We start from the raw sequence: 12475 nt of genomic DNA, 5'->3' as shown, positions 1-12475 counted from the left end.
CATATGGCATCTCTTGTAGCAAGTGCTTCTGATCAGTCCCTCATTAGCCAAGCTTAGCAAGCTGTATGGGAAAAATGGAGGCTTCTTACATTATATTTTAATTCAATGCATATCAGAAACGGTGATTAAAAAATAATCAAACCTCCACATAGCACTCATCTTCCTATGTTTTCTACCTCTCTGCACTGCCACGCACAATGCTCAGGAAGGGATCTACCGCTGCACATATGATTCCTATGGGCTACGGAGGGATGGCTGCCGCAGGAACTGCTCCATGGTCATCCATACGGCCAAGTGCTGCAAGGGGTACTTCGGGCCCGACTGCCAAGGTAGGGCAGCACCCAGTGAGAAAGACAGGAAGGCCAGTGCCTTCTGAGGCTGGAAGGGTGCATAGCACCTTTCTGACAGGATTTGTAGAAGCACCTCGGGGATCTCAGAGCATGAAATTTGCTGTCAAAGCTGTCATAGCTGTTTGTACAAACCCAAGGAGAGATTCATTTACAGGCATTATTTTTGTTTAAGATTTTACGAAACAATTAATAATGAACAGTGGCAATGGATAAACATGTGCTTGAGCTCAATATCCAGTTTTTAAATTAGTATTCTCTCATTCCCTTTTTTTTGACCTTTCAGCTTGCCCAGGGGGTCCAGAGACACCATGCAATAGCCATGGCTACTGTGACGATGGCTACACTGGCACAGGAGAGTGCCACTGCTACAGTGGCTTCAACGGAACTTCATGTGAGCTGTGCTTGCCAGGCAGATATGGCTCCAGCTGCAGGCGTATGTCTATGTTTCATTTCCATACTACTGCCCACCTCAAGTCTGAACCATTTTGTCTATTATATGGTTTTGAGCAAACAAAAAAAATGCTTCCTCCTTTCAACACTAGCATTTCTCTTGAGCATCTCCTCATGCAGAGGGATGATGCAAGGTCTCAAAAGGGAGGAAAAGGCAGCGAGGACAGAGGTGTTCTTAGTTTTCTGTGCAGAGGTCCTATTTTCGCATGGTATATGAGTGACGTGGAATGGAATCAGAGCCTCAGTCATCAAGGTGTATCAACTACAGCACTGCTTTCCCTCTCATTCTCATACAGGACTGGTCAGTATTTTAGTTAGCAAAATGGCCCCTCAAGGATCACAGGAGGCCAAGGCCATGCACTGCTTTTGCAAAAGAGAAGGAAAAGGACACTGAGTTGAAATCAGTTTGTGAAGAGGGACGGCAGACAAGAAACTGCTCATCTATCCACTTGGATGTGGTTTAAAATGTAACTTAGGTGAAAAGAGGATCAACAACATCTCTTAAACTTAAATGTTTTCCCAACATAAAGCCTTCAAATTAGAAGTTTGGATGTTAACTCTTCCATTCTAACTGTGTACACCTGCAGCACTCACAAGACACACAGGGTTGGAGGTTAGAAGCTGGACATCTTTAGGATTAAAGTAACACATCTTGCTCAGGAATACTCACATCACCAGCTTATCCATCTTACAGCACATTGTAGCACAAACTCTATGAGAATTGCTTTTCTGAAACTCAGACTGTGGTACTGAGCAGGAAAAAAGTCTTACAGCCACTTCTTTTCAATATGTACTTATGTTGAGTAAGAATCAGGTAACCAAACTAAATGGAAGAAAGCCAAAGGGTGAAATTCCTTTACAGCAGAAACAGGTTTTCACAGAATCAAAGTCTGACCAAATCTCACATCATTACCTTCTTTAAACAAGAATATGTGAGAAAGTGAAATGAGGCAAGAAAGGATGGTTCTTCATTACATTATAAAACAGAGAGCTATCAATAATGTTTTAAGACAGACTCAGTATATAAGTAATTATAGCACCAAAAGAGCAGAGAAAAACATCACCTGTAGATTAAAGGAACCCCTAGGGCACAATGGGTAACATGCCATAAAAAAAAGGAAGCCATAAGCAAAAATAAATAAAACCTAAAAAAGACATTACGTGTAACTTACCCATATTTTACAGCATAGCTTACTTACCTCATATTTGACTTTCTTAATCAGACCGACCTTCTCCTGCACAGCAACCAAACTCTTTCTTCCCATAGGCCACAGTGCTCTCCAGCTGAGGGCTTCCCTACAACTTGAAGCTGTTGCTTATTAGGACAGAATCAGGCTGAGTCTTCACCTCAGCCATTAGCTCCTTCCTGCTGTAGTTCTGTGAGAGGTTTTTTTACTCCTATCACTATGCAGGTCAATATTCATTTTCAAAGGCACATTGAACTAATGCTAGTTCTACAGCCATAAGATCATAGGATAATTCATGTTGCAAGGAATGTCAAGAGGTCTCAAGTCCAACCCGTGCCCAAAGCAGAGTTAGCTCTAAGCTTAGATCATGCAGTTCAGAGTAGAAAGGACTTGAGAACCTCTGAGAATGGAGGCTGTCCAACCAACTGTGGGCAGTCAGGTCCTCTGTATGACTCAACTCATGATGAAAAACTGTGAGGTCAAACTTAGCTAAGTTATTTCTAGGTAATAATGTACCTAAACTGAGAGTCTAAGGAAGGCTTCTCTATGAGAATATGTTCTGCTTTCCCAGCGACAACTCTGCAAATGATCTTTATGCATTTCTTTTGCAGCCTGTGAATGCAAGAACAACGGGCAGTGTGAGGAAGGATATTCAGGCACAGGACGATGTTTCTGTGAGACGGGATGGACTGGCCGGCTCTGTGAAAACAAGCTGGGTATCTGCCTCTGCTCCCTGAACTCTGTTACTTGGAGATAGGTGCTGATAGCGTTCACAACTCAACAGAGGTGTTGCATAGATGAGAGTGAAAAAATGCTGATAATGCCAGAAGCTCTCGCTGGAGACTAAGAGAGTCCCAAAAGCAGCATCCCTAACGCTGCTCCAGATTGTGAGCAAATCCCTTCACCTCCCTGTCTCCCCTCCATGAGATAGGAATATGAGTGCTTCCCTCCCTGGAAGGTACTACCGAAGAGTTAATCAGTCATAAAAAAATTGTACAAGTTTTCTGGTTAGCAAGACTTGTATGAGGGTGTTCCTATATATGTGAAGCAAAAGTATTGCAATGCAAATAACATCTACATCCCAGCTGTTTTGCCTTCCCCACAGCCTTGCCACCAGTGTGTTCTCCAAGCTGCTCTGCCAACGCTGTCTGCATGGAGAACAATACATGCCAGTGCAAGCCACTTTACAATGGGGATGGAATCACGTGCACAGGTGAGCTCCCTCTCACAGTACTGCACTTACGGAATCATCTTCTGGCTCTAGGCAAAGCAGCTCCCCAGTAGCATCACTGCAGTAACAGTCACTTTCAAGCCAGGTTTCTCACATCCTCCAAATTCACCTTGGATGGAGCAGAGACCCTAAAGGCAGCTCTTCTGGGCTGCCAAGAGGCAAAGCAGAATCTCCGGGTGTTGGTGCTATGTCTCTTAAAGCAAGAGTATCTGCTAAGGGCTTCAGAGCCCTAAGGGATAGCTATGGTGCAACTGCAGGAGTGCCTCAGGAAACTCAAATAGTATTTTTACCCAAAGAGATGTTCTAGTATTTTTAATGTGCCTTAAAAAAACAAACTGGAGGTGGTTTGCCTTTAGAGGAACAAACTCTTTAAAAGCAAACTTTACTCATGCATTTTCTTTTCCTTGCACAGCTGCAGACCTCTGCAAACAAAACAATGGTGGCTGCCACAAGGCAGCCAACTGCACACAGCTTGGGGTGAAGATCTTCTGCAACTGTCAGAAGGGATACAAAGGAGACGGCTTCACATGTCTTCCTATAAACCCTTGCGCCGATGGGTTCAATGGAGGCTGCCATGAACATGCTATTTGCACTGTCATAGGGCCTGTAAGTTGAATGATTTGGGTCTTCATAGGGAAGTCTGAGACACTTCTTCCTGGTGCCAACAAGTCTTCTTCCCAGCTGGATCACACTCTCTGCCTCTCAGAGCCCCCTGTTTCCCAGAACAATTGTTATGTGACTCCAATCTACTTTCCATGTACATTTTGGCATGCTTTCAGATGAGAGCTGAGGAAAAGGGTGCTACAGTAGGTAGAATGTTTTGCATGCGTAGTTTGTCTGTCCTCTTTTGTAGCTCTCCCTTCTTGGCTATCCTTATTTGCAATAGAAGTTTGGCAGCATGAAACTGTGTGTGTATATTGGTGTCTAAACCTAGGGACAGTTGGGAGAATAACATCACTTTTTGGTTGATCAGACACTTAGGACACTTAGGTCTGCAGCCGTGTGATTCTTGGCATGAAAGATCAAAGCTTGAGGAAAACTCATGGCAGTGATTTGATCCAGCATTTGTCTTGGTGCTTTTGGGATCATGTATCTGTTCCATTTTGGTGGTTTGCCTGATGTGTCTTCCAAGAACTATCTAGAAGAGCCTCGCTGTTAATCCATTCCAGCTGCTAACCATCACAGTCTCTGGTTGTGTCAGCTTCCTCAGTTTATAGTTCTCAATTTATTACGATCAGTGGATTGCTAAATTCCTGTCATGCTTCCACTTGCTGTCACTTAGATGTAATTTTGATTGGTGTGTCATCCGTTTGTCTTAATTACATGTCATATAATTCCCCAGCTCACATTATTAGCTTTGTGGATGGAATTATGCCTTGGCATTTATTTAACAAAACACTTAGGTATGTGCATAAATGTTTTGCCTAAAAGAAGAAACAACAGTGACAGTTTGCAGTCTGTTGAATCGCGGTTGTTAGTAGCAACTTTTCTGTTTGCCCATTCCTGGCTGTATCAAGTGACATTTTTCCAACAGTTCAGTATGTTGTGTGAAATACCACTTCTGTGTCAGTGAAATACTTGGCTTGGCTTTTTTTATTCTCCCCCCAACCAGGACAAACGCAAGTGCGACTGTAAAAACAACTACATCGGTGATGGGCTGAACTGCTCAGTGATGCAGTTTCCTCTTGACCGCTGCTTGCAGAACAACGGGCAGTGCCACCCTGATGCAGACTGCACCGATCTCCACTTCCAAGGTGAGGATGGCACACCATGGGACAGAAAGGTCCATGTCCCCATGCCACTGCACTGATGTCAGTGGGTGTAGCCTGGATCCTCGTGTCTGTAAGATTCCCCAGTCCTCTATTTATATCCACTGGAAGCAATGAGATGTAAGTACGACTCAGCTTAGAACATTAAATACTTTTGCAATACTGGGTTTATGAAGCAATAGATGAAGGCATTCCAGGTAGAAATATTACCCATGATTCCCCATCTGTCCTAACTATATTTCGTAAAAGTCACAGATATTTCCTATTGCACATTTGATTTTTAATCCAGAAATGGAAGCCCATCGGGAAGAGCTTGTCTGTCTCTCTCTTTGCAGACACGACAGTTGGAGTTTTCCATTTACGGTCCCCCCAGGGGCAGTACAAAATGACGTACGAGAAGGCAAAGGAAGCCTGTGCCAACGAGTCAGCCACTGTCGCCACATACAACCAGCTGCTGTACGCACAGAAGGTGATGTAGGCTCACTGCAGGAGGAGTCCCTGGTGTGGATTTATCCACGGTGTAAATGGAGAAGGAGGAGCAAGGGGGTTGCTCAGTGCCAATAAGTTTTGTGTTCTAACCTTTCTTCCCCTCTGCCACCCCATGTTTGCCTGGGAGCAGTTTTCAGACTGGTTATGGGGCTCGTGCCTGCTCATACAGCACTGAAAACAATTCAGTTGCCAAATTTTTGCTTCCAATTTTCCAGAGAATAAAGTCAGACTTGCAGAGGGTTTTCATGAGAGTTGTAATTGTTAGCTCTTCTATACGAAATGTACGAGTTAGATCTATGTTTGGATTTTATTATTTTTATTAATGTAATGTTCTAGGATTACTGTTAATTTAGCAGAGCCATTTCCACGCTCTTTTTCTTGAGTGTGCTGTAGACAACACATGATTGATGTCAGTGGTATAAGCATCATCACACATCAGGTTTGTAAAACTTCTTTTCAGTAGGGTGAGCCAGTCTGTGACATTCTGCCTCCTTCCCATCTGCAGAAGGAAGGAAGGAAGGAAGATGCTCGTGGTTGAGAGACATTTTTCACAAAATATGAGGCTGGACCACAGCCAGACTCCTTCTGCAGCAACAGAAGGGCTGGAAGGGCAGGGAGCAGCAAAAGCAGAGGAAGCTGCAAAGCAGGGAGTTCACTCAGATTTCCAAAAATGGGCTGGGGGGTGTCAGATGCTGTCCCTGTCCATCAGCAGCTCTGGCCCCACAACCCAGCTCTCCCCATGTTCTCTCCCTCATGGCCTTGCAGGCGCGGTACCACCTGTGTGCAGCTGGCTGGCTGGATGGCCAAAGGGTGGGCTACCCTACTGCCTTCTCATCACCAAACTGTGGCGCCGGGTACGTCGGCATTGTGGACTACGGGAGAAGGGTCAACCTGAGTGAAACATGGGATGTCTTCTGCTACAGGGAAAAAGGTGAGAATGGCTGTCTCAGCCTCGCTGCAAAGGGGAGCGGCAGCCCTATTTTGAGTACTTTTGGCAGCCAAGAACAAGGAGAACCAAAACTGCCTAGAAAAGGGTACTGGCCCATATAGCTGTCTGTGTTTGTGCATTCCAGAAGTGAACTGCACCTGCAGGCCAGGCTACGTGGGGGACGGCTCCTCCTGCAGTGGGAACCTGCTGCAAGTGCTGATGTCCTTCCCCACGCTCACAAACTTCCTGGAGGTATGGCCTGCCACAGGCACAGGGATAACCAGGCTGTCTTGGCACCCAAACACTGTCATAGATTCATAGAACCACCAAGGTTGAAAAAGACCTCCAAGATCATCCAGTTCAACTACCTACCTACCACCAATATTTCCCCACTAAACTATGTCCACTATGTCCCTTAGTACCTCACTACTGGCTGTTGTCCGCAGCCAGTGTAGGGGACAGAAAGCAAAACCTCTTTATTGTTACTCATATGACATCTTTTTATCTCGCAGTTGCCTTTCACTAAAGCTGAATTTTGTTTCTGCGCAGAAAATCATGGCTTACTCCAACAGCTCTCGGAAAGGGAGAGCATTCCTGCGGTACCTCACTGACCTGTCAGTGCATGCCACACTCTTCGCTCCAAATGATAGTGGATTAAGGGAAAATCAGGCAAGGGTGTTCTCACTTTTCTTTCTTCATTTTAATAGCACTTTCTGAACAGCCACTCATGGGTTTCTCTATCTTGATGCAATCTCAACTAAAAAACAGTATTTGTATGGCACGATTTCTTTGTAGTCTCATATAGCTTGAACTGTGCTTCTGGAAGAGTTAATTTCACACACTCTGCTTTCCTTCTGTAGTCAGGAATACTAAGTTACTGAAAGTCTGAGTCACCCCAAAGAATTTTCCATCAGGGATTTTAGTCATCCAGCTGTAAAGGTGTCTGACATGAAATCTTCCCTGGCTTCATTAAACTTGGTTATTCAAAGAAAGCAGTACTTCTGATATTTCTTGCAAATGCTTCAAAGAAGGCTAGTCCTAGCTTCATTCCTGTGCCTGTCCTTTTTTCCTTCCTTCCATGAAACATTGCCTCCAACAGTCGAGGTGCACCCTCAGCCACGGAGATGAGGTCAGGATTTCTCCACCTGTCCCAAAGTGATAAGCCACTCAGGTATAAGGCTGTGCACTTATTAAAAGCAGCACACAAGAGGTTTCAATTCCTACGAGTTTAAGCTCTGCCTTGCTTCAGGCTATTTTGACTATCTACAAGGCCCATCACTTCAGGTCAGAAGAGAATAAAAACCTTTGTGCCAGCATAGCCAAGATGTAGCCTGCAGCAGCCAAAGGTCAGCAGGGTTGGAGGATCCTCCCCACTGTTCGCATGCAGGTTTCCCAATAGACCCTGTCCTGTACTGCACTTGCTGAAACATTAATAGCAGAGAGGAAAAAGGTCACAGGCACTCTGACTGGAGATAAATCCAGTGGATTAAAGGACCTGATTAACATTCCTTGTATTTCTTTCTGATTTTTAGACACTTTCTGGTCGAGACATTGAGTATCATTTATCTAATGCCAGTATCGTGTTTTATGAAGACCTGACCAATGGAACCACTCTCCTGACTCGTCTTGGGGAAAAACTTCTAATTACAGACAACAGGGGAAAAGAATACCAAGCTCCTTCCACTGAACAGGTACCTTTGTAAGAAATCCCCAGCTTTTTCTCTCTCATCCTATACCCTCTAATCAGCTAACGTGCTGATCTGGGGAGCAACACTGTGAGGTTACAGCCAGCAACAATAAGAGGCTGAACTGAGAAGACTGGTGCTCCTAGGGTGGGCAGAGCTAGGACTGGAGCATGTCCAAAGAAGGGCAGTAGAACTTTCTGGAGCGCAAGTCTTATGGGGAGAAGCTAAGGAAACAGGGATGGTTCAGTCTGAAGAAGAGGAGCTCAGGAGAGACCTTATTGCTCTCTACAATGACCTAAAGTTGTAGTGAAGTAAGGATTGGCCTCTTCTCCCAAGTATGAGTGACAGGATAAGAGGTAATGGCCTCACATTACTCCAGGGGAGGTTTAGGTTGGATATTAGGTTGGATCTCTCCTCCAAAAGAATGGTGCTGCAGTGGCACGGGCTGCCCAGGAAGGTGGTAGAGTCACCATCCCTGGAGGTGTTCCAGAACAGTGTGAATGTGGCACTGAGGGACGTGGTCAGTGGGCACGGTGGGGATGGGCTGGTGATTGGACTGAATGACCTTAGAGGTCTTTTCCAACTGTAATGATTTTATGATTCCATGATTATGATAGCAGCTGGCAAACTGCGAATATACACATCTGCAAGCAGCCACACTCCAACATGCACAACACAAAGGATGCAGCTCAGACTGCCTGAAGGCGTTGCAGCACGGGGATACTGCCCTGGGTCAACCGTTCTTTCAGACAGGCAGGGTTACAGGAGGGAACAGTGTCATTAAAGACACTTACATTCGTGAAGTTTGTTGGTAACTTTCCAGTAGAGGAGAAAAAAAAAGAAAGAAAGAAAGAAAGAAAGAAAGAAAAGCCTGCAGGCAGTATAGAGGGTAAGGATGAAGGCTATTCTACATGCGGGAGAGCCATGACAAGCCTGGGATCATCCTAAGCAGATGTCCAGTGGGGCAGTGCTGTGAGCCCACCAGTGATTTCTCTCAGTGTGTCAGTATCTAACACAGCAGCTGGGGAAATAAGCTCCCAAGGCAGGAGGGCCAGAGCTCAGATCTCATTGTTCTCTCTCCTGGTAGACTGAGACCAGATATGTGGATGGAAGTGCTATTGTTGAGTGGGATATAGTCGCTTCCAATGGGATAATCCATGTCATTTCAGAGCCTCTGAGGGCTCCGCCAGCACCTGTAAGTACATAGGGACTTCTGGGGTAGTGGGAGGTGGCTGTGGGTTATATCCCAAATTAATTTCTGATATTCATATATTCCCAGTTTCCCCCCCATATATACAGTTTCAGTTTAAAAGGTTATATTGAAAGAAATTCAGAGGGTGAGAGGTAGCAAAACTTGTTCTTCCCATATTTTTTTTTCAATTCAATTCAATATCTTCAGCTGTTTTGCACTCATCCAAGATTTTATAAAGATCCCTTTGAATTTTCCCAAGAGCATCTTTCAAGCTTCTGAGGAAAACTTGTTACTGTTGGTTTTCGCACTTCTTCCTTTCCAAAACAAAGTGTTTTGAAAACTCAGATTATTTTTTTTGCACACATAAATTCCTGCCATGGTTCCAGTTATCCCATCCGTGAGGAAGAGTAGCCAAGCCAAACCCAACAGCACATGGCAAAGCAACACAGTGCAGAAAGGGCTGCTCTCACTTCCTTTGGGCCCTTTCACTCGATTCAAAATAACACACCATTTCTGTCAGTCCATAGCACCACGGTGATAATACTGTACATATTATTTTTCTTCATAACTCAAATGCAGGTGGGCAACCAAAGATATTCTAATAGTTAGCTATACAACTGCACTATACTTCAGTGCAGAGTGTATATAGGTCAGGATAATTAAGGGATTGTTTTTGCCAGCATATATGTAGAAACCCTTTCTCTAAGGAGAAGGACACAGAGACATAATAGAGAAAAGCCAGAGTCTCTTCCCCACTGGAGACACCTCTTCACTCCTAGGATTACCAGCAAAGAGTACAGTGGTTGGGAAACTACATCCAGAGCACCCTAGAACCTTCAGACACAATTATCACCAGCACAAAACCTGCAATTCCCTTCAGGACTGCATTTTGTATCAGGCCACAGGGCTGCAGAAGGCAAACCACCAACCCAATTTGAAAATTCTTCCCATATAGGCTAAATCCAGATTACATGTAAATTTTTTTCAGCTCTTTTCCTAGGAATTTATTAAGAAGTTATGCATATGCATAAAACGGTCTATTCTGGATATTTCAAAACACAAACAAGCTGAAGCTGTACCAAAACCATTGTTCAGTATGTAGCGCCCAAATTCTAGTTTGCAGTTATTATCAGAAGGTCATTTTCAAAGGTCTCTGGGGATCACGTAGCAGGGAACTCCACCACAGAAGCAGCTGAGGTCTTCAGGCGTAGCTCAGGGAGACATCACAGTGCTGGGGTGCTGGCAGGCAATCAGTGCACACCCCATAGCTCACCCTGTCCACGCTTCCAGGCTCATCTCCATGCCAGTACAGGGACAGGGATATTCTTTGGCATCTGCCTGGTTATTGGAGTCATGGCCTTCATCGGATACTCGTACCTCCGATTCAGGAAGAAAAGCACAAGCTTCCAGCACTTCAAGGTAAGAGGCAGAGGAGTGCAAGGCAAGCACTCCGCACTTCCCAGACCCCTCTGCGCTTTTCAGATCTCACAGGCTCCAAGTTATCCTTACATCTCATTAAGAAACGTTGCAGATCACTTTTCGCTTGAACTGTTCACACACATGACAAAGGCTCGCACATTTGGCTTGGGAACTCAGTTACTTTGCCAGCTGCACCACACTGGGGGGCACTACCAGGGCTCCTGCTCTCGCTGACACTACCAACAACAAGGCCTGGCCAAATGTTTACATCTGAACAGCACCAATGCAGAAGGCTTTGTTTCCAAAAATGTCAGCTTTAGGGAAGGAGATCAGTTGAACCACTTAGAGGTGAATTTACTCTCATCCCCTCCCTTCCATGGCACTGCTAATAGTTTTATAGCTCTTGGGGTTCAGACATTTGATAGGGAAAAAAGGCTGTATTGAGAGACAAGCAAATCAGAGCAGACTGAGAAGTATAAATTCTTATACTGATGTGCTCTCATGCTTGCTTTCTCTAACTTTGTTAGCCTAACAGAGCATCTTGATGATGCAGAATCAGCGAGTAGAAGCCAAGCTCTCCAGAGACAAGGAAGCGTGACAAAAAAAAAGTGTTACAAAATCGATCCCAAAGAAATCAATCAGAAACTCCCTCCTATTCTGGCTTCTGTATATACGTATAGTACTCTAGATATAATAAAGGAGCCATGAACCAGAGGAAATGCTTGCGTTTTATATCACAGCAGCAAGCACACTTAAGAACAAACACGTACTTTTCATGCTATGCACAATGCCAGTGCAGTATTTCCTGTCCTGTTCTTCACAGTGACTTAAGAAGGGGGGGGAAAATGTTTGAACATTAAGTGACCCAAGACAACACGGCACCCAGTGCAGAGTTCATGCCTGGAGACACAGACTTAGACGATAAAGCCAGTTCATTCACAGCACTGCACTAGTCAGTAGAGAAGGTTAAGTGCCCCACTTAAGGCACCGTAGGAGAAGGATGGATTTTAAGGTCATCTGTGTTATTTTATGTAGTCAAAAGACGAAGCTGATGTAACATCACTGGACAAGCCCCTGCCTTCAAATATCACCAACCCCTCATACGAAAGTTCTTCTGCACTGACTCCATCAGAACCTACTTACGATCTTTTCTCAGTAAGTGTTAAATTTTATTTGGGACACAACTAAGATCATTGTAAAAGAGGTGATCTTATAAAGGAAAAAATCCACTTGGAAAAAATATTGTTGAAATTCCTGGCTTTTCTATCTCAGCCCTGCCAGGAATGGGGTATCCTCACTTGGAGCTAAAATGAGGCTACGGTCTATAGCTCTGTCTCAAGTAGGACAAGAGATAATAGCCTTAATTTGCTCCAGAGGAGGTTCAGCTTGGATATTAGGAAACATTTCTTCCCAGAAAGAGCGGTGCTGCAGTGGCACAGGCTGCCCAGGGAGGTGGTGGAGTCACCGTCCCTGGAGGTGTTCCAGAACCGTGTGGAGGTGGCACTGAGGACATCATCAGTGGGCATGGTGGGGTTGAGTCAAGATGATCTCAGAGATCTTTTCCAGCCCAAGTGATTCTACAATTCTAAGTAATGACTAGTGAGGCTGCAGCTGCTTCCAAAGAGAGCCAAACTAAATTGGACTTCAAATTGTGCTGTGACATGTCTATACAAACTTAAAAGCCTTTCAGTTTTGTCTTCTCTTTGCTGCAAATGCAGCTGAATGTCACGCTAGCACTCTGTACAGTGCCTGAGATGTGGTGAGAAGGGGGGTGG

At 44.7% G+C, this 12475-nt stretch overlaps 1 protein-coding gene across 1 annotated transcript in view; it reads left to right on the top strand.

Moving 5' to 3' along the window:
• Positions 1-12475, top strand: part of STAB2 (stabilin 2) — an 80038-nt gene that overhangs the window by 64061 nt on the left and 3502 nt on the right. Inside the window, exons 55-68 of the mRNA XM_085228049.1 lie at positions 206-329; positions 634-783; positions 2599-2703; positions 3093-3200; positions 3631-3824; positions 4831-4972; positions 5323-5456; positions 6242-6407; positions 6550-6656; positions 6954-7073; positions 7937-8095; positions 9177-9284; positions 10572-10700; positions 11736-11855. Of these exons, the coding sequence (XP_085084175.1) occupies positions 206-329; positions 634-783; positions 2599-2703; positions 3093-3200; positions 3631-3824; positions 4831-4972; positions 5323-5456; positions 6242-6407; positions 6550-6656; positions 6954-7073; positions 7937-8095; positions 9177-9284; positions 10572-10700; positions 11736-11855 (1866 nt within the window). The remainder of the gene's footprint in view (positions 1-205; positions 330-633; positions 784-2598; positions 2704-3092; positions 3201-3630; positions 3825-4830; positions 4973-5322; positions 5457-6241; positions 6408-6549; positions 6657-6953; positions 7074-7936; positions 8096-9176; positions 9285-10571; positions 10701-11735; positions 11856-12475) is intronic.

Source organism: Meleagris gallopavo, chromosome 1, assembly GCF_905368555.1.
Source record: "Meleagris gallopavo chromosome 1, MGAL_WU_HG_1.1, whole genome shotgun sequence".
Classification (NCBI taxonomy): Eukaryota; Metazoa; Chordata; class Aves; order Galliformes; family Phasianidae; genus Meleagris; species Meleagris gallopavo.
Note: the sequence above shows the minus strand (reverse complement) of the source record. Positions and strands in the feature narration are given on the sequence as shown.